The following is a 26,280-nucleotide window of genomic DNA, read 5'->3' on the forward strand; positions in this document are numbered from 1 at the left end:
TTTTGTCTTAAAATTCAATTCGAAGTTCACAAATTCAAATTTTAAAATTTTTAAATATATTTTTTTATTTTAGAAAATAAAATGTATCATTATATCTATATATATAAGCAAGTAATTTTTTATGTGTACGAAAAAATATAGCAAATTATTTTTATTACATTTATATATTTATATATATATTTACACATTTATAAAAAATATGGAGAAATAGTATTTAAAAATATACGAAAATATTTATAGAATCGGCTAAATCAGAAACCACGCCTGTAAATGCACCCGCCCATACAAATGACTCTAAGTATAACACACACGGACAATCTATCCAGCCGCTTCCTCCGCACCCCCTCTTCTGTTCGCTCTCTCCTACTCCCTCTCCGTAGCTCTCTCACCCGGTAGCCGGTGCTCTCTTCCTCATGCAGGAGCTTGATTCTGCAAGGAAGAGCTCGATCCGGTGAGGAGGGTCCCGGATCCGGCGGCTGAACCCTTGTTGTGTCCATTTATAATGGCACACGGTTAAAAGGCCCAAAAAAACGCCCTCCTCTCTCTCTCCCTCGGTCGCTCCTGAGGTGGCGGCGCCCTCTGCGGGCGGCGTGCTGTCGGCCCCTTCCCCTCTGCCCCCCCCCACGCAGCTCAGCCTCCATGTCGAACTCCCCGTCCAATCCTCGCCTCCTCCAGCTTCCACGATTCCTCGTCTGCTCCTGGCCTCTACCATCCTTCCCTCCGGCAACCTCTCCATACGTCCTGGCGGAGCTCGCATCAGGCAGGCCCCGCTCTGGCGCCCCGGCGTGGGCTCCCCTGGAGTGGCACGTCGACCTAGGCGGCTGACACCCGGCGCGGTGGCGGCAGCGGCGACCTAGGGTTTTGCCTCTCCATCACCGGCCCATGACCGGATCCGGTGCCTCCATGGCTGGCCACCCAGCTGCGCTCAGCCGCCGCCCATCTGCAGCGGCACGTCTACAGCATGGTGCGTCATCGCCTCCTCTCCCTCCCACCTCTTCTCCCTGCGTGCGCGTGCTGCACTAGGAGGCATGTAGGGTTCTAATTTCCCCAATTTTGCATATATATGGATCTTGGTTCTATGATTCGTGGCTCCCATTTTTTTTCTCCAGTAAGATGTGAATGACTCTGCATCCCATGTGCTCGATGGAATGTCCATATGAGATGTGTTCAATACACACTATCATTTTTATAACCTGCATTTCATCTGCAGAGGTAGTTGCAAGCTACTCCAGCAAAGGTGTACAGTTCTTCAAATCTGAATTCTAAATTACTCAAGAATTTATTTGTTTGCAGATCATCTTCTACCTGTGGATATGCTGGAAGCCATGGGACAGCTCTTTTATCTTCTTCCATGTATTGTTTTTGAAAGGTAAACTTGATGGATTGGCATCGCTCACATTTTAAGTCTAATATATCATATGTGCATGATGAGATTATTTTTTCCCTAATGGAATTAGTCATGCCAATATACATGGAAGGGACATATTCTAGCTATATGGTACAATTTTTGTTACTGTTCTGAAATTGGTTGGTTGCTCTGTCAGTTCCATATGTTATTTGGGGCTAAAACAAATCCAAGTTCTAGCTTTTCGAATATAGGATAATAGTGGACGATTATCCAGTGGTGGAATGAAAATATTTACGGTTAAATCTGCATGCTTTGCTTTAAAAAAATCTATAACCTTTACCATGAACCATAGATGCCTATACATATGAACTAGGAATGAAACAACTGCAATATAGTGCCACTGCCAAAGACAAGACAGTGTCGTGGCTTCCTCCATCATACTGATGGGTTTGTTATATAGCTTCAGAACAATAGAAGTGTGCTTTGCAAGCAACAGGCCAAGGAAATGGCAGTAAAATACAATCTAAAAAGATGCACCAAGGTAATATCTATTGACCACTTGAGGCTAAACCAGAGAGAAGCCTTTACAATATATATATGTTAGTACCTTGGGAGAAGCTTTTGGTTTAAACGCAGAAACCTGCTCCACTAATATGATATGGAACGAAGGCGGCCAAAGTACCACATACTGCAGCTAAAGGACATGGAGATATGCAAAGACGGTATGAAAATGCTACAAGCTTATATGGTCACCTGCTGTCTTACTTCTAACCTAAATACTTATTGAAGGCAAGCTGCTCCTTATCGGAAGTCACAAAAAAACAGAGGTAAACTTTCAATAGAATCGTGTTTGGCTGTTTTCCATTTCCTATGGCGTTCACTATTCATGTTTGATCTCCTCAGCGGAAAGCACATTCCACCTAGTCATGTAAGTTGACATTATGCTTGTCTGTGCAGTTTTTATACGCCAGTGCTCTACATTCCACTCTTGTACCATGCCTCAGTATATGCATGTAACGCAAGTAATTTCATTAAATTAATACTAATTGTTGGTTACACTACGTGAAAAACAGTTTGTATATATTCTTGTGAATTGGACTTGTAATGGTAGTTTATATAATGCTCTTGTGCTTATGGTTAGATTTGAATTATATATGTTGTGGTCAGATTTTAATTATATATGTGTGTGTGTATATATATATATATATATTTTAGTCGAGTTTGAATTGTAAATTTATTTTTTTTTGTGGAAAAATGAACTGTAGGGGCGGCTGGTGTCCTACAAATTGATTTGTATAGACAGTATGGTAGGGGCGGCTGGTCGAGCCGCCTCTACAAATCTTTGCTGTAGTAGTGTAAAACTCTAAAAATTAAAATATTTTTTGAGGTGCTCCAGAAAAAACATGGAGTTGGCCACCAGCTCCACATTTTTCTTGGAGCGGAGTTTTTGGAGTTGAAGGTGTTTAGCAACACAGAGCTATAGCCGAGCTAAAAAAACAGGAGCGGAGGAGTCCCGAACACTCCTTAACATTGAAAGATGTCCTTTAACAAATCTCTATCTCCTATAATCCTAAACCCCACTAACAGTCAATCTTGCACATGCAAGTCATCCACATCAGCAGCCCACTGACACATGCAATTATGGCACATATCTATTCATGTAAGCTATCAACGTAAGTAAACCACATCATCCACTAATATGCATTTATTTTTCCAGGCCAGCTTACCGCAATCCTAGAAGGGACTGTTTGGAATATGGGAAAACTTTCCCATTCCTATGTTTTTCCTGTGAAATTCCTATTTGGTTCATGTAAAATTCATGTGTGTTCCAAATAGGCCCTAAAATTTATTAGCGATTTCCGCAACAACGCGCAGAGTATGCTTCTAGTTTATCATAAACACAAACACGCACTGTTACCCTATGTACACTCATGATGCTACTAAAGACTAGTTAGCATCACTTAAAAGATCGACAAAGTTACGGTAAACGATTGTTTGGGTCTTACGTGTACCCTTTGTAAATAAAAAGGCACATCCCCTGGCACTAAAAGAATAATTATGACCAAGTTATGCAGATCCTATTGGTTTAAATCTTACGTGTAATTGATCCATCGGTTCCCTGATGTAGGCGTGATAAGCTCGCATGCAGCACAGACATAATCTTTCAAACTTTTTCTTTGCTACTAGTAATTGGTTAGAAATTCTAAAAAAAAAGTAATTAGTTAGAAGCATAAACAAATGTGGTCATATAACATGGCCAATAACAACCGTGTTATAGAGTGGCATGAGTACAGTGAAGCCATAAGCGTCAAGCACGCACGTGTATTAATTTTAGCTCTAGTACATATCATATCTTCCTTTGTAAATAGGACATAATCTTTGTTCTCGATGTAGATATATACAGGAATTTCATATATGACATAGCCACACAGGGTATTGCTCTTGTTCTGTGTGTTCCGTGTGCTTGTCTCTGCAACCGTTAAGGTAGCTGATGCACTAAAGTGGTAGTCTAAAATAAAGGTCAGTGTATATGAGCGTGTTTTGAAAAGAAAAACTGTTCAGTTATATTTTGCGAAACCTGGATTCCAATGACGGCACCCGTGAACACTACGTAAAAAACGATTTTTTTAGTAACGGTTCGATTTTTTTTTGTAGGGGCGGCTGGTGATGGAGCCACCCCTACAGTGACATGCTCGGGTGCCTAGATACCAGCCGCCCCTATAAATGGAACAGCAGGGGCGACTGGTGATACGAGCCGCCCCTATAAATATGGTCTGATTTGTAGGGGCGGCTCAATCACCAGCCACCCCTGAAAATGGTATTGGTAGGGGAGGCTGGTGATTGAGCCGCCCCTACAAATAGCCCCGTATTTATAGCTCCGATTTGTAGGGGCAGCTCAATCACCAGCCGCCCCTATAAATGCCCTCCCATATAAAACACATGCAGCACATTCTTCCTTCTCGGGTCACTCACTCCAACCCGTGAAAGAAAGGTGGGGAGGTCTTGGGCATCTCCCAAAAATTGCTCTACTAAGGGGGGAAGATTTTGGTCTCAAATCTTTTGGTGGAGAGGTTGTAGAAGGTAAGAAAATACTATTCTACATTTTTTTTGAAGTTTTAATGGTTGGTTAGTGAGTAATTAGAGTTTTGTTTTTCTCTCTCTTCTATGGTGCTTGAGCTACTTATGAAGCAAATTAGACTCAAGTTTTAAATGTACTAGGGTAAATTAAGGAGGGGAACAAGATCATACCCTTATTTGGTCCTTGTTTCTTGATTTTAGTGAACAATTAGTTAGTTTTATGGATGTTTCATGTGCATGATGATCTAGATCTAGGGTTTGGTTTTTTTATTAATTTTGTTTTTGTAAATTTATGTTTGATAAAATTGGACTAGAGTTTGTATAAAAGATATTGGGTAAAGTATAATTATTGCTAATTGTTGTCTTTGAAATTGTTTATTGTAATCAATAAATATGTATTTTAATTATTTATGGATAAATGGACCATTAATTAATTTTCCTCTACCATGGTGTGTTTGTATGCTTCATGTAATTATATTAGATTTATATTCATATATATCTGAAGTATATACAATTATTCTCAAATAATTATTACTTTGATTTATTTTTATATATATCTGAATAAGTAGTCCTTTAATATTTGTTTTGTTGTTGTTGTAAAAAATGGAGTACAGGAACTCTTGGATGTATGGTTCGTTAAGGTTCAAGGCAGGTTTCCGTGAAGAGGTGGATAAATTTATTGAAGCCGCAACGAAGCATGCAACGACATTGAAAGAGAATAAGAATACAATTATTTGCCCCTGTAAAGATTGCAAGAACCGTATGATATAGACAGATGTAACTATCATCAGATCACATTTGATTATGCGAGAATTTGTTGAGGACTACACAGTGTGGATTCATCATGGTGAAACGGTTATTGTTAATGATGAGGATGAGGAGGAATACGACGATGAAACCATAGAATCCCTGTCCCAATATTCAGTAGAGCTTGATGCACGAATGGATTTCGAGTTTGGTAATGAACAAGGTGGTGATGCTGGTGGTTGGGATGGTAACGACGAAGGTGGTGCCAATAATGATGGTGGAGCACGTGTAGGGGATGAAGATGATTTAGAGGATATAATTCGAACCCTTGGACCAGAGATTTTACTAAATAGCCCGAAAGGTCTAGAAAATTTGGAAAGAGTGACAAAAGCATCGAAGGAGACTGTGTATGCTGTTGAAAAGGGCTGTCCGACACATTGGACATTGCTACGTTTCGTGCTTGAGCTGCTCATCCTAAAGGCTAAGTACGGTTGGTCAGACTATAGTTTCAATGATCTATTGCATCTCCTGTCATGGGTGCTGCCACAACCAAACTCAGTTCCTGCCAACACATACCAAGCGAAGAAGGTCATAAGTCCATTGATAATGGGGGTTGAAAAAATACATGCATGCTCCAACCACTGTATACTTTTTCGTGGCGAAACGTTCAAGTCACTGGATAAATGTCCCCGGTGTGGGGCCAGTCGGTACAAGAACAATGACCTTTACGGTAGGGACGAACCCTCCACGAGGAAAAAGAGGAATAAGAAGGGTACAAAAAAGTTGGTACAAGAATCTCAGTCCCCAGAGGACACTCCATTAGGCAATGACGCAAAGCAGAGAAGAATTCCTGCCCTGGTAATGTGGTACCTGCCAGTGACCGATCGCTTGAGACGTATCTTCCTAAACCCTAAAGAAGCCGCACTCATGACATGGTGGGATGATGAGCGCAAGGTGGATAATGACAAGATTACACACCCGGCTGATTGTAGTCAGTGGTAAAGGTTTGATGAGAAGCACAAAGAATTCAGCGATGACCCAAGGAATGTACGGTTTGGCTTGAGCACCGATGGAATGAATCCCTTCAATGAGAGGATGAGCAACCACAGCACATGGCCAGTGATCTTGACCATGTACAACATCCCAACATGGTTTTGTTAGAAGAGAAAGTACCTTCTCCTCACTATTCTTATTTCTGGCCCTAAACAACCAGGCATTGATATAGACGTGTTCCTCGAGCCCTTGATGCAAGAAATGGAGAGGCTATGGAGGCATGGGGAGCAGATGTACGATGCGTTCCGAAAGGAGGACTTCATATGTAGAGCAATAATATTTGTTACTACCAATGATTACCCCTGTGCTGTTTGTTTTGTCTGGACAGATCAAAGGGAAGACGGGATGCTTGGTTTTCTTGGATGGTACTACATGGGTGTACCTAGATGCATCTAAGAAGATAGTTTACCTAAGGAACCGACGCTTCTTAAAGATAAGTCACAAGTACCGCAGCAAATTGTTCTTTAGATTTTATGACAACGTCCCGGAGATTGAACCCCCTCCGGAGAGACATCATAACGGAGAACATGTGTACAGAATGGTGAAAAATATACGCGTCGTCTATGGAAAGAAGAATCCGGATGGGATGAACAGAGATAGAAGCACACCTCCTATCAAAGGCGTACCTTTCAAGAAACAATCGATCTTCTTTCAGTATCTGCCTTATTGGCTAGACTTGGAGGTCCCCCATGCCATTGATGCTATGCACATGCAGAAGAATGTCTTTGAGAGTCTCATTGCTATCTTGATGGACACAGGCAAGTCAAAGGATGGTCTGAAAGCACGGAAAGACATGGTGCAGCTAAACATGATGCCACAGCTTCACCCGGTACCTAAGGCTAATGGAAAATACACTCTGCCCATGGCGTGCTTCAACCTAACACCAGACGAGAAGAGAGCTATATGCACTTTCCTGAGGGGGATCAAAGTCCCGACTGGGTTTTCAGCAAATGTGAAGAAGCTAGTGTCGATGAAGGACTTGTCAATAACACACTACAAGGTTCACGATTGCCATGTGATGCTGACAGTGTTTCTACCTATTGCAATCAGGGCTATAAAGCTAGAGTTCTTAAAAATGGCCATCACCCGCATGTGCTACTTCTTCTCAAAGATCTCATAGAAGACGATTGGCAAGGAAGAGCTGAGTGACCTACATGAATTTGTGGTAGAGACACAAAACCAACTAGAGATGTGTTTACCTCCTGCTTTTTTTGATATAATGCCACATCTCATGATTCACATGGTTCATCAGATACAGGCGCTTGGCCCTTGCTACTTGCATGAAATGTGGTCCTATGAGCGGTTCATGTCGGTTTTAAGTTGATATGTGCATAATCGAGCATACCCAGAGGGCTCCATGATAGAGGGTTATAGTACTGAAGAAGTTGTCAAGTGCTGTCAAGAGTACCTAAAAGTATAGAAAGGGATTGGTAAACCCAATTCTCGTCATAAGGGTAGGCTGGCTGGGAAGAGCACCAGTGGTAGAAAAGTGTTCATCGACCATGATTACAAAGAGATGAGTTGAGCGTATTACAGTGTCTTGCAAAGTACACAACTGATGCAACCATATATTGATGAACACTTGGCTATCATTATGGCGGAGAGAAATGGCCGTTCAGATGATTGGGTCATGAAACAACACAAGCAACGACTAACTACATGGTTGAAGGATCAAAACATACCGCCTGGAGAAACCATAGACTCTATTACCATCAGTAGGTTGGCGGAGGGGCCATCGAGACAAGTGACATCTTGGAATGCTTATGACATCAATGGGTATACGTACTATACCCACGCAAAGGATAGTAAATATGTGAACCAAAACAACGGTGTTCGAATAGAGGCTCTCGATAGATTAGGGCGAAAGATCCAATACTTTGGCATCATTGAAGAGATATGGGAACTTGACTATGGAAGGGATATAACGGTGGCCCTGTTTCGATGCCGTTGGATCAAACAACACCAACTGAACGAGATCGGATTGAGAGTCTTGGACCTCGAGAATCTAGGCTACCAAGATGACCCTTGGGTGCTCGCTTCACGTGTTGCACAAGTTTTCTATATGTCTAACCCACAAAGTAACCTCCTCCCGAAGAAGAAGACAAAGCACGTGGTTGCCTCTGGGAAACAACACATTATTGGAGTTGATGGCATGGACGATGTTGAAGCGTACAATAACTACGATGAGATACCGCTATTCATAGACTTTCCTAAGAAGATCAGTGTTGTCGAAAAGAACCTCCCCAAAGACATAATGCCATGGGAACGAAAAGGTGTCAAGGGGAAAGTCGTTACAGCGGGCTAGCTAGTTGTTGAACGTGGAGTGTTTGTGTAAGTGTGTGTTTGTAAGACTTCATTTATGCATGCGTGCGAGACTATATATTTATGTACGTGTGTAAGACTACATATTTTTGTATGTGTGTGAGACTATATTTTATGCATGTGTGTGAGACTACCCTTTGCAACATCCAGATGACTCTATTTGAACATCCACTATATTTTCATTTATTACAACATTTTCATTTTATTTCATTTAATGTCATAAAATTGTAGTTGAAGTATTAAAATTCAATTTTTTAATTTTTGTTTTCTATATTGTTTTGACTACAATTGTTTATATATATATTTATTCATATATATAATAATACAAAATATTATATTTGTGCATATACACAATTTTTTATATTACTTTGTGTTTTTATGATATAAAAATATAGAATTTATAATTTAAAAAATAGAAACTATTTGTAGGGGCGCCTGGATCAGGAACCGCCCCTATAAATGCATTTGTAGGGGCGGCTGGATCAGAAATCGCCCCTAAAAATAGTCCCAAGTATAAATAAGAGGGTGCACACGAGTCAGACTATCTGGGCGCTGTCTTCTTCCAACGACGCCGTCAGGCTGCCCCGCGCGCCTAGGGTTTCCGCCGCTGGCCACGCCCCCGGTCCCGCGCCCGCGCCCGCCCACACCCGGCCCCTGGTGCCCGCCCCTGCGTGCTAAGGGTTTCCACCGCCGGTCCTGCGCCCGCACCCGGCCCCAGGCGCCCGGCGCCCGCCCCTGCGCGCCTAGGGTTCCACCGCCGGCCACGCCACCGGTCCCGCGCCCGCACCCGGCCCCCGGCGCCCGCCCCTGCACGCCTAGGGTTTCCGCCATCGGCCACACCACCGGTCCCGCGCCCGCACCCGGCCCCAGGCACCCGGCGCCCACCCCTGCGCGCCTAGGGTTTCTGCCGCCGGCCACGCCGTCGGTCCTGCGCCCGCACCCGTCCCCAGGCGCCCGGCCCTCGGCGTCCCGCACCCAGCCCCCGCGCGCCCGCCCCTGTGCGCCTAGGGTTTCCACCGCCGGCCACGCCACCGGCCACGCCGCCGGTCCCGTGCCCGTACCCGGCCCTAGGCGCCCGACCCCCGGCGTCCTGCCCCCGTACGCCGACGACGCACGCTCCCGGCGCCCCGCGCTCGGCCCCCTGCCCCCGTGCACCGACGACACATGTATGTTCCTCCTCTCCCTTTCTCTGCTGTCCATCCCCATCTTGAACAGAGGCTGAAGAATCCTATGCTAGGATTCCCATCCCCTGATCCCAGCTTGTCCCCCTTGTCTGTGTTTTGAACATAGTAAGGCTTCGATTTTGGCGATCAAGGTGAAGTGGGGGCGGATGGTTAGTAGTTTTGTGAGCAATTGAGTTCACTGTATGCAATTTGAGCTGTCACTATTTTTGTGTGGTTTTTTAGTGCGAAGTTGTATTTGAGAACACTTTCAGAGCGCAGAATTTGCTCAGCTGCTGAGATTTGTAGACGTCCTAGCTGTTGGATAAAATATGACAATGGTTTTATGATTGATAGAAGTTTTCTGTTTTAGAGTTATAATGAGCTTCAATGCTGAGCATATAAGTCCAAAACTGATTTTATTTGCTCTTCTTAATTATATTGCTTATGCAATTCTATGCCTTCGCCTTCAGACTTGTCGTAAGATTGAGTAGCAAACCACTGGTGGTCCTGAACATGTTTTCACTTCTCAATATGTAATTCGTACAGTTGGGCTCAAAGGACCAGCCACTGAGGAAACTCCCACTAAGTTAGTCACACTAGAAAATGGTACATGCTATTGTTAGATGTACCACTGAAGGGAATGAAATTGTTTATCTTTATATCTGGTTACAAAACTGCTTGTATTTGTTAGATGTACCACTGAAGGGAATGAAATTGAACATGATATAAGCAGTTTCAAAAATTAGTATGCTTGTGTTTGCTTATACACAGGTTTAGGATTGAAGTATTTTTTTAGAGTGGCAGTTTCAAAAATTTAGGTATCGGGATATCAATTTGTCAACGGATTAGAAATTAAGAATGCAGTTTGCAGGATTTTTTTTACATGGTGCTGGTGATGAATATGAAATTTCTAGCAGCAAGTACACATGTTATTTCTTTAATGATCTGTTCTAACTTCCTGGATTATATACTATAGTAAAACTTAATTATTTGTTTTTTATCAGCAAGTACACATGTTATTTCTTATTTGTAGTATGACATGATATGATTTGTGGTAGGTTCTTGCATTTGAACTATGGTTGGATTGATACATGATGTTGCAGAGAAGAATTTAGTTTTCATTGTTGAGTTATCAGTTTGACTTCACCGTAATGAGATGTGCTAGATTGCTTGTCAAAATATTGCTGCATTGTTCTAGCATGCTGGCTTGACTGTATTTTTTTATGAAAACTTGTGCTACTTGCTGGACTATGATAGGAAAGTTGTATTACTTGCTGGACTATGATACTTGCTTGGCTGTATTAGTTGACAGTTTCGATTTAGGTGATTGTCGTCCACACCTAGCATGTCAAAATCAAGAACTGGAAGCACAAGCAAAAGCCAACTCCTAATATAAATAATACAAAATGCTATTCACCTTATAATTTGAGACTTGGAGGATATATTGTCGTTCCTTGGAGTCCATCATAACAAGCTTTGTTTGCCAATCCGTCATTTGCTCTACTTGTTGCTTCTCCACATCATTTTTAAATTTCTCCAGCATCCTAGAAACAACACAAGTACTTATCATGTTTGACATACAAGCTGGAGGATATTTTGTTCTATGTTTTGTGTTTGGTTTTGATTGGGCTCCATGACACTTACACTGCATACTTTCAATTGTCTTGATGCTTACTACTTTTAGCACATGCCACTCTGTAACTGTCTTGATGCTTACTACTTTTAGCACATGCCAGTGGTTGTCACTGTCTTGATGCTTACTAGCAGTGGTCGTCAATATCAAATCCTTAGTACTACTGCTACTAATACTTAACTACTACTTAAGCTGTCTTTCCTACTAGTCTGTACTCTTACTCTTACTCTTACTACTACTTCACTACTCTTACTCGTACTACTCTCTATACTACTACTACTGCTCTACTCCTACTCCTATACTACTACTACTCTACTCCTACTCCTATACTACTACTACTACTCTACTTCTACTCCTATACTACTACTCCTCCACTACTACTACTCTACTCTACTCTACTACTTTTACTACTACTCCTCTACTCTACTCTACTATCTCTACTACTCTCTACTTTTCTATACTATTACTACTACATAACTACTACCACTGCTCTATACTACTACTACTACTCTGTACTACTTAACTGCTGCTGCTACTCTATACTACTACTTAACTAATACTTAAGTTGTCCTTGCTACTACTTTATACTCTTACTCTTACTACTACTTCACTACTCTTACACTACTACTCTTACTACTACTCCACTACTCTTACTACTCCGACTACTCCTCCTCTTACTACTCCTACTACTCCTCCTCTTACTACTCCTACTACTCGTCTTACTACTTGCTACTCCTAAGTGGCTGCTGTTGCTTTTTTTGCCAAATCTCCCAGGACTCGCCCAGGACTTGTTGTCCTGTCTTTTGCCATCAGCTGCTGCACTATGTTTGCTAAGCAGTTGTTTGTTTTTTTTGCCAAATCTCCCATCTCCTCTCCTCTCCTCTTCTTTGTTTTGCTGATGATGAAATTGTCCAAGTCCATACATTATATGGAATATGAGCTGATGATCAAGAACTTATGAGGAACTTGGCATCATTAGCAGCCGCCCCTACATTACCTTCTCCTCTCTTCTCTGCTATGATGCTTTGATGCTCCAAGTTCAAGATCAAATGATGATTGACATGTTTCTGAGGCCTCTACTACTGCTACTACTAGTTTTTTTGATATATTGTTGTTTTATAGGACTACTTTGGTTTATAGCCCTTTTTTATTTCTTATACCTTCTTGCGTACCTAAAGCACACTTTCTTGCATCTTTTAGAACAAAGCATGCAATAATGTCGCGGACAACAGACAGTGCAGCTCGATGCCCCAAGCATGATGAGTAGCCAACCCTTGAGGAGCAAGCACTAGAGGACCAGCTTACTCAGGAACAGTTCGATAACGAGGTAGAAAAGGATCTAGAAGTGATGCTTACTCAGGAGGAGTGTGACGAGGAGGAAGGCCCCGAAGGAGAGGCTGTTGAAGGCGAAGAAGAAGAGGATGATGATGATGATGACTCAGAAGAGGGATATGAAAGTCCCAAGGATCCTTTCCCACCTGAAGCAAGAAGGAGGCCAATGGAGGAGGATTTGGACAAGGATTTTGACCCGAACGAGGAGGTAGGGAACAAGCCTTAGCTTGTAAATTTTGCTAAAGCTTTGGCTGTGTTACCTCTGCTAACACTTTGACCTATCCTATATATAGGTCCCTCCTGAAACTCAGAAAAGACAACGTCGATGTCCGCGACATCTTGCTGGACAAGACGAAGTAGAGGAAAGGAGAGTAGAGGCAACAGCCACAAAGATGGATCACGATGCCTCTGCTCCACAAACTCAAGACACAACCACGACTACCAAGCCTAAGAGGAAATGAGGGGATAGAAAAGGAAATCTATATCCAAATAAGGCTTGCTATGTGATAACGGAGGTTGGGCCAGCAGGGGAGATCCTTGAGCCGAAGGAATTAAGAGGACGATTCCGTAATGCGATTGGGGCCCTAGTAAGAGATAAATTGAACCTAGCAATCCCTAACTAGAAAGAGGTACCAGAGAACATAAAGAATGCACTATAGGATAGGCAGCTAAAGGTCAATTTTAGATTTCCGGAGGGTAAGCACGAATTGGTAAAAAAATGCTATCAGGCTGATGGGAGAGTCATTCCAACATTGGAGGTCGGAGCTCAACACGAAGTATATCCAAAAGGGGTTAACTCCCTTCAACGAGTTCGGCAAAATAACTCCTAGTCAATGGGAGGAGCTCGTGGCTCAGAAGACTTTATCAGAGGCATTGGAACTCAGTGCCCGTAACATCGAGCTGGCAAAGAAGAACAAACACCACCATCATCTAGGCCCTAGTGGCTACTATGCCAAGGAAGAGCAGTTTAGGAAGATGGATGAAGAGGCCACAACTGCTAGGAATATCGATGTGGTGAACTTGAAGGTACGCTCAAGGAACTGAATATATGCGAGGAGTACAGAATCATTCGGTAGTAATCTTAAGTTTGATAAGCCGGAGACCCAAGAGGCGGTATCAAGGATATTGAAATATGCTGAAGACAAAGAGAAGGGCTCATTCAATCCTTCTAGAGAGAGGGACGAGCTTAGCCTTGGCTTAGGAAATAAGGAGCACATAGGCCGCACCAGGGGGCTAGGGAAAAGGATGACCTGGAAGCAAGGATTCGAAGAGGACAGACACATGTACAAGAAACATGACCGAGACCAGGAGACTAGTCTTGAGCTTCAAGTGAAGGCTCTAGTTGCGAAGGCGCTGGAGGAGCAATGACTGTCTACGGAGCCACGGATATTAGTGACGCCGCTGGGAGAACAGGCATTAGTTGGCAGCCCTCCAAAAGTTCCTAGCAGCCAAGGTTCCACTGCAGCCACAACCCCAGTCGATCACATACGGGAACCAACTAGTTGCACCTTGGTGTTTCTCAGCGGCTGGCAGAACACTGTGATGGAGGTGGCAACGAGTGTGGCACATCCTCCCAGTGGCTTACACCACAATAATAAGATACCGTCGGACTACACTAGGGTCGAGGTGCATACAGTGAAGCCCGAGTTCATGCAGTGGAGGATAGACTACGCAACTCCCAAGGGGCTAGTGTTACTCGGAGACATTATGGGGCAGTTCATCCTCTGGCACAAACGGGACATTATATTGACTGCTTCTTTGCCGCCTCCCCCTCTCCCAAATTTGGAGCAAGTTGTTGAGGTCGGGGAGATATTTTCACCGTCTCATGACCCCCACATTCCTGAGATGCCACATTCTTCCCCACCTCCTATCGAGCATGTGCCTGATGAGATGCCACAACCTTCTCTAGCTCGTACCAAGCAAGTACATCATGAGATGCCACAGTCTTCTCAACAAGCACAACCGATACATGAACAACAAGTGTCTGCTGAAGAAGGTGATGCACAAGAAGATGAGGACATGCCTGAATGGGAACTTCGAAAGAAGATTCCAATCAACATAAGGCTAGTTTATATTTCGATCAAAGACATCTCGTCGGTGTCCAAGTGGTATTCCCATGACCAGTTCAAGTCTGAGAATCAAGTTAACAAAGTCTCATCACGGGGTTCTAAGGAGGCTGTCACTAGCAAACTCCACCAAATTGCAAAGCAGTATCCAAATGTTGATACCATCAAATGGTCAAAGGATTGCCCGAAAACATATGAAAGAGGTAAGCCCTTCCTACCAAACTGGGACATCTAGCACCTACCACTTGGAATGAGAAAGTTCCATGATTAGTACTTGCGTGTTCTCCCAACGAGCATAGATATCATACAAGCATGCTTTCCCACCGGCACATTTGGAAGCCCAGCTGGGAAAATTGTCTTTGACTTCAATGACATGCACACATGCTTTCACTTGGGAGAAATGGAGATGAATCTAATTCGCACGTGGTGCCTGTAAGTCCTTGTCCTCCCGATATGATATGAATGTAATCTTTGAATTTTGTTGTAACTAACCCATGCCGTGATTTGTAGAATGCAAGTGCACATTGTCAAACAAATGCCAAGTGTGAAAGCTGGGTATGTAGACCCTCAAGCTATAGCCCAAACAAATTTTAATTACCCTAAACGGTGGACACTGAATGCCAAAGAGCTAGCAGCTGCAAAGACTCTTCGAGAGAAAGAGCGCATGCGTAGTGCGAAGCTAAGGGAAGAGTCCCTTAAGGTTGCGGCATACATTGCCTTGGCTTTCAAAAATCTCCAACACCACTCTACTATATGGCTACCATACAACTTCGAGTAAGCTCAACTCTATACTTAAAGCTTTTTTCGATATATTTTATTCAATGCAAAATGACTTATCTAGTTCTATGATTAAATCCATGCAGCAACCACTGGATTTGTATAGCCGTCGATGTCGGGAGGAGCATGGCATGTGTCTTTGATTCATTAGGTAAGGACACGGTGACATACAAAGACTTCATATCGATTCTCAAGACGTATACATATCGACAATCCTCGTTAGCTTATATGTTTGTATACATACTTGTAACGTTCACTTTTGGATACTAACAAGTTGTATTTGCTAAAATAATTCGAACATGGCATTTAGGTTCTATGTCACTAATCATCATGGAAGGCATGATCCAGCAAGGAAGGAAAAGTTGGCTATAAAAACACTATGTGCGGTAAGTGTAACTTACTTCTTCAGTACTCCGTTACATGGCTGTCAAAAGCATTACTTAACATTTTTATATGCAAAACACACAGTGCCCCAAGCAGAAGCCTGGGCGTGTACATTGTGGATACTATATATGTTCTATAATGGGTAACACCGGTGCCTACAGGAGACACCCCTTAAAGGTAAGTTTGAACCTCTTCACCCGTAGTATAAAAACTTTGTAAATGGTATGAAATACTAAACCAAAACTTGTTTTCTTATAGTGGAGAGAAGAGAAAGGAATGAAAAGAGACCCATACAAGGATGACCAACTCTTAGAGCTCATTGGCGACCCTTGCAACTTCATATTGGACCAGATTGTACACGTTAGAGGCGCCTACCATGACCGAGAGTCTGAGTTAGGTACAAATCCTTAGTACCAACACCTTCGTGAGACTGAAAGGCTAGCTCTAGGACGTTGATAACATTGTGTATGGAATTTGTATATTTAATGATGGATTGTATATATTCTTGTGAATTTGACTTGTAATTGTAGTTTATAGAATACTCTTGTGCTTGTAGTCGTGGTCGCGGGGTGTTCGGCAACGTGAACGCTGGTCGTGGGGCGTTCGGCAACGCGAACGCGGTTTGGAACGTTGGTCGCGGGGTGTTCGGCAACGCGAACGCGGTTCGAAATGTTGGTTGCGGAGCGTTCGGCAACGCGAACGCGGTTCGAAACGTTGGTCGTGGGATGTTCGGCAACGTGATTTTGAATTGTAAATTTGAATTTTTTTTACGGAAAAACGTACTATAAATTGAACCGCCCCTACAAATACCTGTTTGTAGGGGCGGCTGGAAACACGAGCCGCCCCTACAAATCGATTTGTAGGGGCGGCTGGAAACACCAACCGCCCTTACAAATTGATTTGTAGGGGCGGCCTGGGAACCGCCCCTACAAATGCATGATTTGTAGAGACCCTTGCGTAGGGGCGGCTGGCCAAACCGCCCCTACAAAGGGTTACTGGCCGCCCCTAGAAATGCTTTTTATAGTAGTGGAAATTTGTTTTTTTCCTTTTGAGGGAAACCCGTGAAATTTGTTACTGATGCGTTGATCTCGGCATGATTTCTTTCTTGTTACGGGATTGCTATCTGTTGCCCGTGTGTTTCTTTTGTTGGCAGCACATGATTTTTTTTTTGCTGTGTTCATCTGGCGATGGAGGGCTGGGAGCCTGGGAGCGCTGGTTTTGGCGGAGAGTGAGGTGCCCTTTCGCTGTGTGGCTGATGCATGGGTCCCACTGCTACTGTTTGTATTTTGGACGGGATCGCTATCTGTTGCCCGTGTGTTTCTTTTATTGGCAGCACACGATTTTTTTTGCTGCGTTCATCTGGCGATGGAGGGCTGGGAGCCTGGGAGCGCTGGTTTTGGCAGAGAGTGAGGTGCCCTTTCGTTGTCTGGCTGATGCATGGGTCCACTGCTACTGTTTGTATTTTGGAAGTCACGCCAGATATCCGATGGGTCGCGTGGCTCCCTCTCTCCCTCTGTCCCAGAGCTCCGAAAAGGAGGAAAAAAGAACTCTCCATTTCCCCACTCGCTCCCTCTCTCCCGCTCGTCAGTGGGAGTGTGCGTGCGGGGCTACTAGTGCCGCTAGGGTTTCCGCGAGCACATCGCCGCCCAGCCGCGGGCGATCTGGGGCTCGATCCGGCGCCCGCCCTGACTCGGGTTCGCGGGGCGAGGACATGGAGTCGTCGCTGCGGAAGCTACGGGGCTTCGCGCTGCAGCGCCACGAGCAGCGGGTGGACCGGGACCGGGACCGCTGCCGGGGCCACTCCACCGCCGCCGCCGCCACGGCGGCGGACGAGCTCCTCGTGGCTGCCCAGGTGTGTGGACCTTGCCTCTCCCTTTCGCTTCGTGGGCGAGCGAGCGAGCCGGGTGGGTGGGTCAGTCTGTTGCGGGTGTGGAGATCTCGCGGGGGAGCTCCGGTTCCGCTTCTGGTTTTCCGCAGCAGCCATCACGGGTTGATGGATTCCGCGCGATTGGTTTTGATGGCCGGTTCGTAGTTCGGTTGTTGGTGTGTGAGAGTGTGGAGCATCGTCGCCGTGGGGATTGCATAAGAAATTCTAGTGTCCGGATCTGTGCTCAATTTCACAACACACGGTTGGACGTCGTTGGGATTCCACGGGGAGGAATGAGCTTTGCTTTGGGGTTGTTTCCTGGTGCGGTGGGAATCATCCGCTCACATTTGGTTTAGCATAGTCTTGAGAGAGAATTTCCTTTGATCTGCTAGTGGCGTGATTTCAGCTCAACTTCTATGGTTACTTGGCAGAGTCATGTTTGCTTTGGTTTTCATTGGGAAGCATTTTCTCCTGTTCAATGAGGTGGTAATCGAGTGATTATCATGCATCGATGCTTGTGTGCGGTGTCGCTTTGGTGGGAGATGTATTTATGCATTTGGCAGGTCTTTCTGCACTAGTGTAGTGGGGGCAGCAGCAGAACTCGTGATACTTCTGAATTCCTTACAATAAATGAAAGTGGCATTTTGCCCAATTGGGACCTTGTCTAATCTAGTTGGATCTGACAAATGGGTGCCCCATTCCCAATCAGTTTGTCCAGAAGTCTTCAATTGTTCAAAATTGAACTATTTTGTGTGGGTGTCTTAAAAACAAAAAGCAGTGATAACCTAGTCCTGCTGTTTACCAGCTGTATAGCTTCATCAGAATACCATAATGGATGATGTTAAAACTTCTCTTGGTTCAAGTTCTGGGTCTGCTTCCTGCTAGTTTTGTTCTGAATTGTTGCTTTCTTTGACAGGATATGACAGATATGAGGAGCTGTTACGATAACTTGCTTTCTGTTGCTGCAGCAATTGCAAATAGTGCATATGGTAATTTTCCTGTCTAAAGCCCCCCATCTTCCTGAGACCCTTAATTAAGTCCATTTTTCCCCTTATATATGTCCAATGGCATTTGAAATTTACACTATGGCATCATAGTGAAAGTCCTTGTTGAATAGTTGCCTCGTAAGGAATTGGGTAGCGAACCTGGTTCCTTACTATGCCATCTAAAATTTAGACTAATGATATCAAGCCTTTGCTTGAATCCTGAAATTTGTGCATCAAGTGCTTACATATTTTTATGTATACCTCTCTGTTTGTGTCATCTTGTGCAAGTCATGTATAATGAACAAGTCTCTACCAACATTATGCCGGTGGTGATATAATTCTATCCTGCCATGTATGTAATTGATAATCATTGCCACTGCGATGAGTCAAATTCATGTCAATTCACAATAGCATGGAACCATTAGGATTGTAACACCCATGTGTTTATATACTTCTTGTGATATCCTTGTTTTTATTTTTCTGTTTTGTATTTATGCTGATCTGATTTTCTATATGTAGTGCTTGAATGATGGTACTCCAGAAGTTTGAGATGCTTCAGTTTCTATTTTAACTGTCATAGCCAAGGTTTCCTTCTTGAGAGCTTGCTTTTCTCTTCACTTCATTAAATGTATCAAAATGTAGCTTTAAATTGTGGATTTTTTTACTCTTGCTCTCTATAGATGGTTGGTATGAAACCATTGGAACGATCCCTGGAGAAATTAGATGATGTGAGGGAAAAAAAGTTATCAGATATGATCGGTTCTTCCAGTGACACTGTTTTGAGTTCACGGACAAATTATATTTGCTTTTGTACTTGTAGCTGTGTATTAAAATAGACCAAATGTCTCTGTTTTGGACTAACTTCTGTACAAACCACACTTTTCCGGCTCCAATCACAACACCAGGAGCACTAACATCTCCTTGCGGGGTATTTTCATTGATCTTCTAATTCCAATATTTTATGAAGTTGTTTGCTACCGGTCAGCCTTCCTCTCCCAAGACTGGGACATTAACCTTGAACAAACTTGCCAAAGCATTTTTTGTTTCTCATGCATGCTGATTTGTGCTAACACACCTATTCCTTTGTTTATTATGATTTGTGCAAGCCCACATGAAATTTTTTGTCCTTGTCTTTTCATAGAAAAAAATTGTTTCTTGTCATTTGTGCTAACACACCTTTTGCTTTGTTTATTGTCATTTGTGCAAGCCCACTCCAATTTTTTGTCCATGTCCTTTCATAGAAAAAATTGTTTCTTGTGATTTGTGCTAACACACCTTTTGCTTTGTTTATTGTGATTTGTGCAAGCTCACACCAAATTTTTTTCCTTGTCCTTTCATAGAAAAAAAATTATTTCTTGTGATTTGTGCTAATAACTGAAATCAAATTGAAGCATTCTGCGTTGTCGCAACCGAGTCAGCTGGGCGGCAGATTCCTATGGCCTTCCTGGAGATGATCAAGGAGGACTTCAACAAGAGATATGCAGGGGGCAAAGCAGCAATGGCTACAGCCAACAGTCTCACCCGAGATTTTGGGTAATAATAATTCTTATTCTTCGTCTGCAAGAACAATAATTTTTTTAGACTTTTAGATGCATTTTCCAATACTGTACACTACCTTTTTTATTCCTCACTGTGTTGGGCATGCTTGGGGACTGGCAATACAGGCCGAGGCTTAGAGATCAGATGCAGTACTATACGGATCACCCAGAGGAGGTGAGTAAGCTGTACAAAGTGAAGGCTCAGGTCGATCAAGTGAAAAGCATCATGATGGAAAACATTGACAATGTAATAACCAACATATATCAGTATATGCTTTCCCAGGCATGCATGACCTGATGATGGACTCCTGCATCTGCTTACCTTGACTGAAACCTTCAATAATTCTGCTTTTTATTCTTCAGTTATCTTTGGGCTTTGGACTTGACTATTTATTGTTCTTGTCCATAATAGTTGCAGTGCTCTGTTCCTATTAATCTGTTCTATTCACGAAAAAACAAATAAAACATTCAGTTACTTAATAATTGCAACCAACAATGCTGTAAATTGCAATTATTGAGAACTGCAATTTTAGTGTTGAGGATATGCAATATGTCCCTTTTTACTTTCAGGGGTTGACTATTAGTAAGGAAATCATTCTTCCACGAGAATCCTTCCAACTTTTTTGATCTGGGTTTTGTGTAGTGGGTTGTACATGGTATAGTTGAACTGAGCGGTTTGGGATTCATAGTTTGTCTATTTTCCACATTTCTACAATTATGTAATGTCTTACTGGGCCACAACTTTTTCTTTGTTTATTGTGATTTGTGCTAGCCTACACCATAGTTAAATTAGTAATAATACTAGTACTTTTCTAAGCAGGTTGGATTAGTGGTGTAGATGTCGTCCAAGCTATTTAGTTACCTAGTGATTTATTGAGGTAGATTATGTATTTATATACATATACAATATAATTGCAATAACAATATGTAGTATTTGTACTATTTGAAATGTGCAATTTTTGCATTCTTGTTTTGTAATATTTGAAGATGATATTCATTGTGCATTTTTTCACCGAGAACATCTCATTATGTGTGAGTAAATATTTTGTGTCAGTAGTAATTTCATCAATATAATGCAGTACACTTAATTTGCATATAAGATTGTGCAAAATCTAGTAGCAATCAGGAGAAACGCAGGATGGAGACAGAAGCAGGAGAACAAGCGCAAGATGGAGGCGCTCAACCTGCGCCACCTCTCCGCCGTCATCAAGGAGGCCCCCAAGACCCCTTCCCCACTGGTGTGATGCCACGACCGCTTCTGCCTCCTTCGTTCGTCTTCACCTGCTATATGCGTCGCCGTTAGTCTGACTGACCCTTTGTGAGCAGAAGCCGAAGAGGCGCAGGATCATCGAGGACGCAGTCGTGGTTCCCTCGCCTCCTAGGAGGTCCCGCCGGCTTGCGCAACTCCCTGAGGTCAAGTACGCTGAGGTATCTGTCTTCTTTTGCCTGCTCTGTCTCATTTTCCTTTTGGGCTCTAATAAATGCACATATTTTGCTATTATTTTAGTGATTTCCAGACGTGTTTGTGTGGCCAATGAACATGGTAGTTTCTTATTTCGAGTTCAAGGCTTCCCATTTCTTTCCACCGGAAACAGAGCAACATTTTATTTCTCTGCTCTTAAATTGAAACATTGTGGCGTGTACCAACCCATGTGGCCATAAAAAAAGCACAATCTGTTCTGTTTACGAAACCATGTGATTTTGGTAAAGGTAACTGAAAAGTTGAACATTTGTGTGCCGCAACAGATTTTTTTTTACAAAATCATTTCAAAAGTCATTGGTTTACAAATGTTTCTTCTGATAATCATCCTGTAATGTAACATGGCACATCGTGCCATTTTGCCTAGCATCCATGTCATGAACTATAAATTTGAACCATTTGTTTTTACTGACAAGTTGTATTTGCCAACAGATAGCACCACACACTGCAGATAGAATGACAAGGTATGTGGACATTTGCTAGCTGCCTAGCCTGACCATAGGAGCTATAAACATATGCTCTGCTCCTCTTAGGTAACAATCATGTTGTTCCGTTTCTTCCGTAGGTCTCCTAGAAAACCAGCTGACCTCATCTACATGGCAAGAAGCGGAACAATTTCCATGAAAGCTAGGTTGGAGGCAACAAAAAAGGCCGAGGAGCTAGAATCACAGCTTGACCCTGACATCCCATCCTTTGTGAAGGCAATGTTGCATTCACATGTGGTTCGAGGTTTTTGGCTGGTGAGTACTCAGCTCTACACCCGTTTGCTCTCCCTAGCAACTTATGTCATGTGCTAGTTTTTCTGTATGTATGATCGAAAGGGTCTCCCGAGCCATTTCTGTGACACTTACATGCTGAAGTAAGACGCCATTATCACCTTGCTGGATGAGAAGGATGAAGAATTCGACACCAACTACATTGCCTACAAGAAGGGGCTAAGTGGCGGATGGGCTGGTTTTGCACTGTGCCATGGGATTCAGGATGGAGATGCAGCTGTTTTTCAGTTGATTAAGCCCACGACCTTCAAGGTACTATATGCTTTAAGTGCAATACTGTTTTTCAGTAGTTCAAAGCATGTTTTTTTTTTCATTTATAATGCTCAGTGCTCATTTACCAATGAATTCGTCTCCCAGGTGTATATCATCCGAGCAGCCTCTGATGATGGCAGTGAGCGAGATGAGTGACTGCATCACGCACAGCCGTACTAACTTAGCAGGACGTGGAATGTGGGATTTTGAGTATTTTTAGGCTTTATCTATCAGAATTGCCCTAGTGTGTATTTTATTTATCAATGAATTCGGTGCTACTAGTGAGAGGCTGAACTACTCTTTGCTGATATTGGGCCTCTCTGAGTTCTTAGCTAGTGGGCCTCTCTGTCACGTCTTTATTGGGCTAAACGACAGTTGTGGGTCTTGTTTGCCTGATGGAATTTGTGTTGCATTCTCTTAAAACACACGTTTTTCTGGTGTTTCAATTCGTGTGTTTCTTATGCTTCTAACAACCATGTGCTAACTAGTTCAAAAACACATGGTTTTTTCTACGTTGAAATCTGTGTGTTTTACATATAGCCAACATACATGTGTTAACTTATGTTAAAACACACATGTATACAGTAGGCAGACTCTTCGTGTTATCCTGCCCACGATTGACGGGAGGTTAGTTCATTTTCTGGAATGAACTGATACTTGGCTCCTCTCCCCACGATCTTCCTCCTGAAGTAAACCGTCGCCGGTTTCGACCCCGCCATCTTCCACGTCCTCGGTGAGCCCCGCGCCGCTGTCCACAGGTACGCGCCGCCGCCGCCTCCACCCTCCGGCCGTCTCGGCGCTACATCTCTCTAATACCTATACTCTACTTGTTTGCGATTCTTTCATACGTACATATTTTTTTTGCATGATCGACGATCTGCGTAGGCACGACGACATGGCACGGCCGCCGATCGACCGCGGCGAATCGGACGCTGTTCTCGAGCTTTTCCGCAGGAAAACCGAAACCGAGTACGACTGCGAGTACTTCTACCACTACGAGTTGGACGGCGAGCGACGCCTGAAGAATCTCTTCTGGGCCGACACCGACTCCGGCATCGACGACATCATGGGCTACGGCGACGTCGTCGTGTTCGACACCACGTGCCGGACGAACAAGCACGGCGTGCCGTTCGTCCCCTTCGTCGGTCTGAGCCCCCACCGCACGCCCATCGTCCTCGGCTGCGGCGTCACCACGGATCAGTCCCTAGATTCCCTCGTCTGGCTGCTGCGCGCCTTCAAGGCTTCAAGCAGTCGAACCACTGCCGCCGAGACGGGCACGCGTCCGTGATCACTGACGACAGCGACGCGGTGGCCGGAGCCATCAAGACGGTGTTCCCGGGGTCCAACCACCGCTTCTGCTCGTGGCACGTGGAGCAGGGCATCGAGGAGAACCTCCGCGGCTCGTCGGCGGCGCAGAACGAGTTCAGGGCCCTGATGTGCGACGACGCGTGCTCCCCGACGGCTTTCCAGGACCGGTGGTACGGCTTCATGGCGAAGCACCGGACGGCCGCGAACCAGCGCTGGCTGGACGCCATGTACAACAAGAGGGAGATGTGGGCTGCCGCCTTCGTCCACGACAAGTTCTTCCTCGGCATGGCGAACGACCAGAGGACCGAGTGCCTCGCCACGGCGCTTCACACGGGTCTCCACGAGGGCATGTCGCTAACCGACCTGTGGCGACACGCCGACGCCTGCACCCACACCCTGCGCGGGGACGTTGCCGCGCTCGACCACCAGGCCGCCATGTCCCGGCTGGCGCTCACCACCGAGCACTGGCGCCTGGAGGAGCGCGCCGCGCGCCTGTTCACGCCGGCCAACTTCTACCTCCTGCGCGAGGAGATCAAGATGCTGGGCAGCTTCGACGTCCTCGTTGAGACGCGAGGCCGCCATGCCGCATCCGGCGAGGTGCGCTACGCCGTGGGATTCAAGGAGCGCCGGGGCGTGGTCTTCGACGTCGAGCGCTCTGGCGATGATGTCCTCAAGTGCAGCTGCCAGAAGATGGAGCGCGACGGCCTCCCCTGCCGGCACATCTTTTGCGTGATGCGCCACGCTTCCATGTCGCAGATACCACCCTGCTGCGCGCTGGGAAGGATGCAGCGGCGACTCGACGCCAAGTGCGAGAGGCTCGACTCTCGAGGAGATGAAGGACCTGGGGCGTCTGGTGTTCGACCTGGCGTCGGAGGACGCTAAAGAGTTCCAGGAAATCATGAAGTTCTTCCAAACCTGGCTGCGAGATAGGAATCGGTTCTGCCCCCCAATCTATCTGGAAGATACGAGTCGAGGCTCCGGTGCCGAAGCCGTAGAGGATGACGATGGCGCCGACGCGGAGAGTAGCACGCCGGTGGCAAAGAAGATCAAATTGTTCAACGACTGAGGTGAGGTGCGGCACGACAGATTTTCATGCAGACTGAGTGCGTTGCAGGCATGCATCTAGTTAATTTTTATTAGTCATCCTCTGAATGCAATGCCCCTTTTTTCCTTGACTCTGCGCGAGATACCTTCTTAATGCAATGCCTCTTGGAGTCTTTCTTCAGGGACCGAGTTTTAATTCGTAGTTAATTTTTATTATAGTCGTCCTCTGAAATATAGTTTTTGTTTCATGGTGGGAAACATGTGCTGTGGCACTTACTGTCAGTGGCAGTGGCACTTCCATGGTTTTTTTCTTGACTCTGCGCAAGAAACCTTCTTAATGCAATGCCTCTGGGAGTCTTTCTTCAGGGATCGAGTTTTATTTCTTTAATAACAAGGTCTGTCTCGGTGGGAAAAAATTTCAATACCACACCGTCGCATAGAACCTCCGTGCGACACCACCCAATCGTGTGATAGGACACCATTCAAAAATTCTAACTGCTCGGCTCGATCACGCGGCACCGCTGATCGCCTTGCCTATAGGTGGGATCTGGAGGTTCTATGCCACAATCACCCTGTTTGCTGGTTGGTTTCTAGACTAATAAACCCGGTTGATGCTGGTTTATTGTGAGGAAAAAATACTGTACCATGACTGATAAGTCCTGACTGAAACTAACAAACGAACAGGAATACCACATTGATTGTTTTTTCTGTGTCAGTGCAATGGCAAAATAAATCTTGCATTTAATTCATAATTTATCCAATATGGTCAGCATCGTTTAAAGATTGACAGACACCATGGCCCCGTTTGGCTTACCCCATATCCAGCTTGTTCGGCTTCTTTTTTCAGCCAGAACAGTATTTTTCAGCCAGTTTCAGCCAAAATTCTGCCAGCCGAGCGGGTCCATACGTGATTGTTTAGATCTTACATGCATTTATGACTCTAAATGCCAGCCGAGTGCATCGTCTTGCTACCTGCACCTGCTAGGCTAGTTAGGAGTATCGATCTTCAAGTGGTTGGTGGCGCAGGGCGGCCGGCTGCATATGGGACAGCGTCGAGCATCTCCAACAGTATGTAAAAAAAATACTCCCAAAGATAGGTTTTTCAACCTTTGCAAAACATATCGAA

At 44.4% G+C, this 26,280-nt stretch overlaps 3 protein-coding genes and 1 long non-coding RNA gene across 6 annotated transcripts; 3 read left to right on the forward strand and 1 right to left on the reverse strand.

Moving 5' to 3' along the window:
- Positions 1 to 341: 341 nt before the first annotated feature.
- On the forward strand, positions 342 to 3,254 carry LOC136484183 (uncharacterized). 2 transcript variants are annotated; one of them, XR_010765790.1, is made up of 3 exons: positions 342 to 964; positions 1,294 to 2,276; positions 3,066 to 3,254. It is a non-coding gene; the product is annotated as an uncharacterized lncRNA (long non-coding RNA). The 2 variants fall into 2 exon arrangements; XR_010765789.1 differs by lacking the exon at positions 3,066 to 3,254 and having other exon boundaries at positions 1,294 to 2,488.
- A 5,789-nt stretch (positions 3,255 to 9,043) lies between these two features.
- Positions 9,044 to 9,754, reverse strand: LOC136457005 (glycine-rich cell wall structural protein 1.0-like). The gene has a single exon (XM_066457046.1). It carries the CDS (start codon positions 9,752 to 9,754, stop codon positions 9,044 to 9,046), a length of 711 nt encoding a protein of 236 aa, XP_066313143.1.
- Positions 9,755 to 21,359: 11,605 nt separating this feature from the next.
- Positions 21,360 to 23,136, forward strand: LOC136484192 (B3 domain-containing protein Os03g0184500-like). Of its 2 annotated transcripts, none has more exons than XM_066481422.1 (6): positions 21,360 to 21,532; positions 21,621 to 21,722; positions 22,207 to 22,238; positions 22,340 to 22,514; positions 22,596 to 22,802; positions 22,908 to 23,136. In XM_066481422.1, exons 1-5 carry the CDS (start codon positions 21,464 to 21,466, stop codon positions 22,635 to 22,637), a joined length of 420 nt encoding a protein of 139 aa, XP_066337519.1. In that variant the 5' UTR covers positions 21,360 to 21,463; the 3' UTR covers positions 22,638 to 22,802; positions 22,908 to 23,136. The 2 variants fall into 2 exon arrangements, with proteins under 2 accessions (XP_066337519.1, XP_066337513.1); XM_066481416.1 differs by having other exon boundaries at positions 22,639 to 22,802.
- A 371-nt stretch (positions 23,137 to 23,507) lies between these two features.
- On the forward strand, positions 23,508 to 24,509 carry LOC136484202 (protein FAR-RED IMPAIRED RESPONSE 1-like). The gene is made up of 2 exons (XM_066481425.1): positions 23,508 to 23,560; positions 23,688 to 24,509. Exon 2 carries the CDS (start codon positions 23,698 to 23,700, stop codon positions 24,088 to 24,090), a length of 393 nt encoding a protein of 130 aa, XP_066337522.1. The 5' UTR covers positions 23,508 to 23,560; positions 23,688 to 23,697; the 3' UTR covers positions 24,091 to 24,509.
- The last annotated feature ends 1,771 nt before the right edge of the window (positions 24,510 to 26,280 follow it).

This window comes from Miscanthus floridulus, chromosome 1, assembly GCF_019320115.1.
Source record: "Miscanthus floridulus cultivar M001 chromosome 1, ASM1932011v1, whole genome shotgun sequence".
NCBI classification, from domain to species: domain Eukaryota; kingdom Viridiplantae; phylum Streptophyta; class Magnoliopsida; order Poales; family Poaceae; genus Miscanthus; species Miscanthus floridulus.

Excerpts from the sequence above, each read along its gene's own strand:
- LOC136457005 (XM_066457046.1), bottom strand. The coding sequence starts at position 9,754 with ATGGGGATGGACAGCAGAGAAAGGGAGAGGAGGAACATACATGTGTCG.
- LOC136484192 (XM_066481416.1), top strand. The coding sequence starts at position 21,464 with ATGGAGGCGCTCAACCTGCGCCACCTCTCCGCCGTCATCAAGGAGGCC. Across the intron at positions 21,723-22,206 it reads CTGAGGTCAAGTACGCTGAG|ATAGCACCACACACTGCAGA; the intron begins GTATCTGTCTTC and ends ATTTGCCAACAG. Across the intron at positions 22,515-22,638 it reads TGGTTCGAGGTTTTTGGCTG|ACGCCATTATCACCTTGCTG; the intron begins GTGAGTACTCAG and ends TGCTGAAGTAAG.
- LOC136484202 (XM_066481425.1), top strand. The coding sequence starts at position 23,698 with ATGGCACGGCCGCCGATCGACCGCGGCGAATCGGACGCTGTTCTCGAG.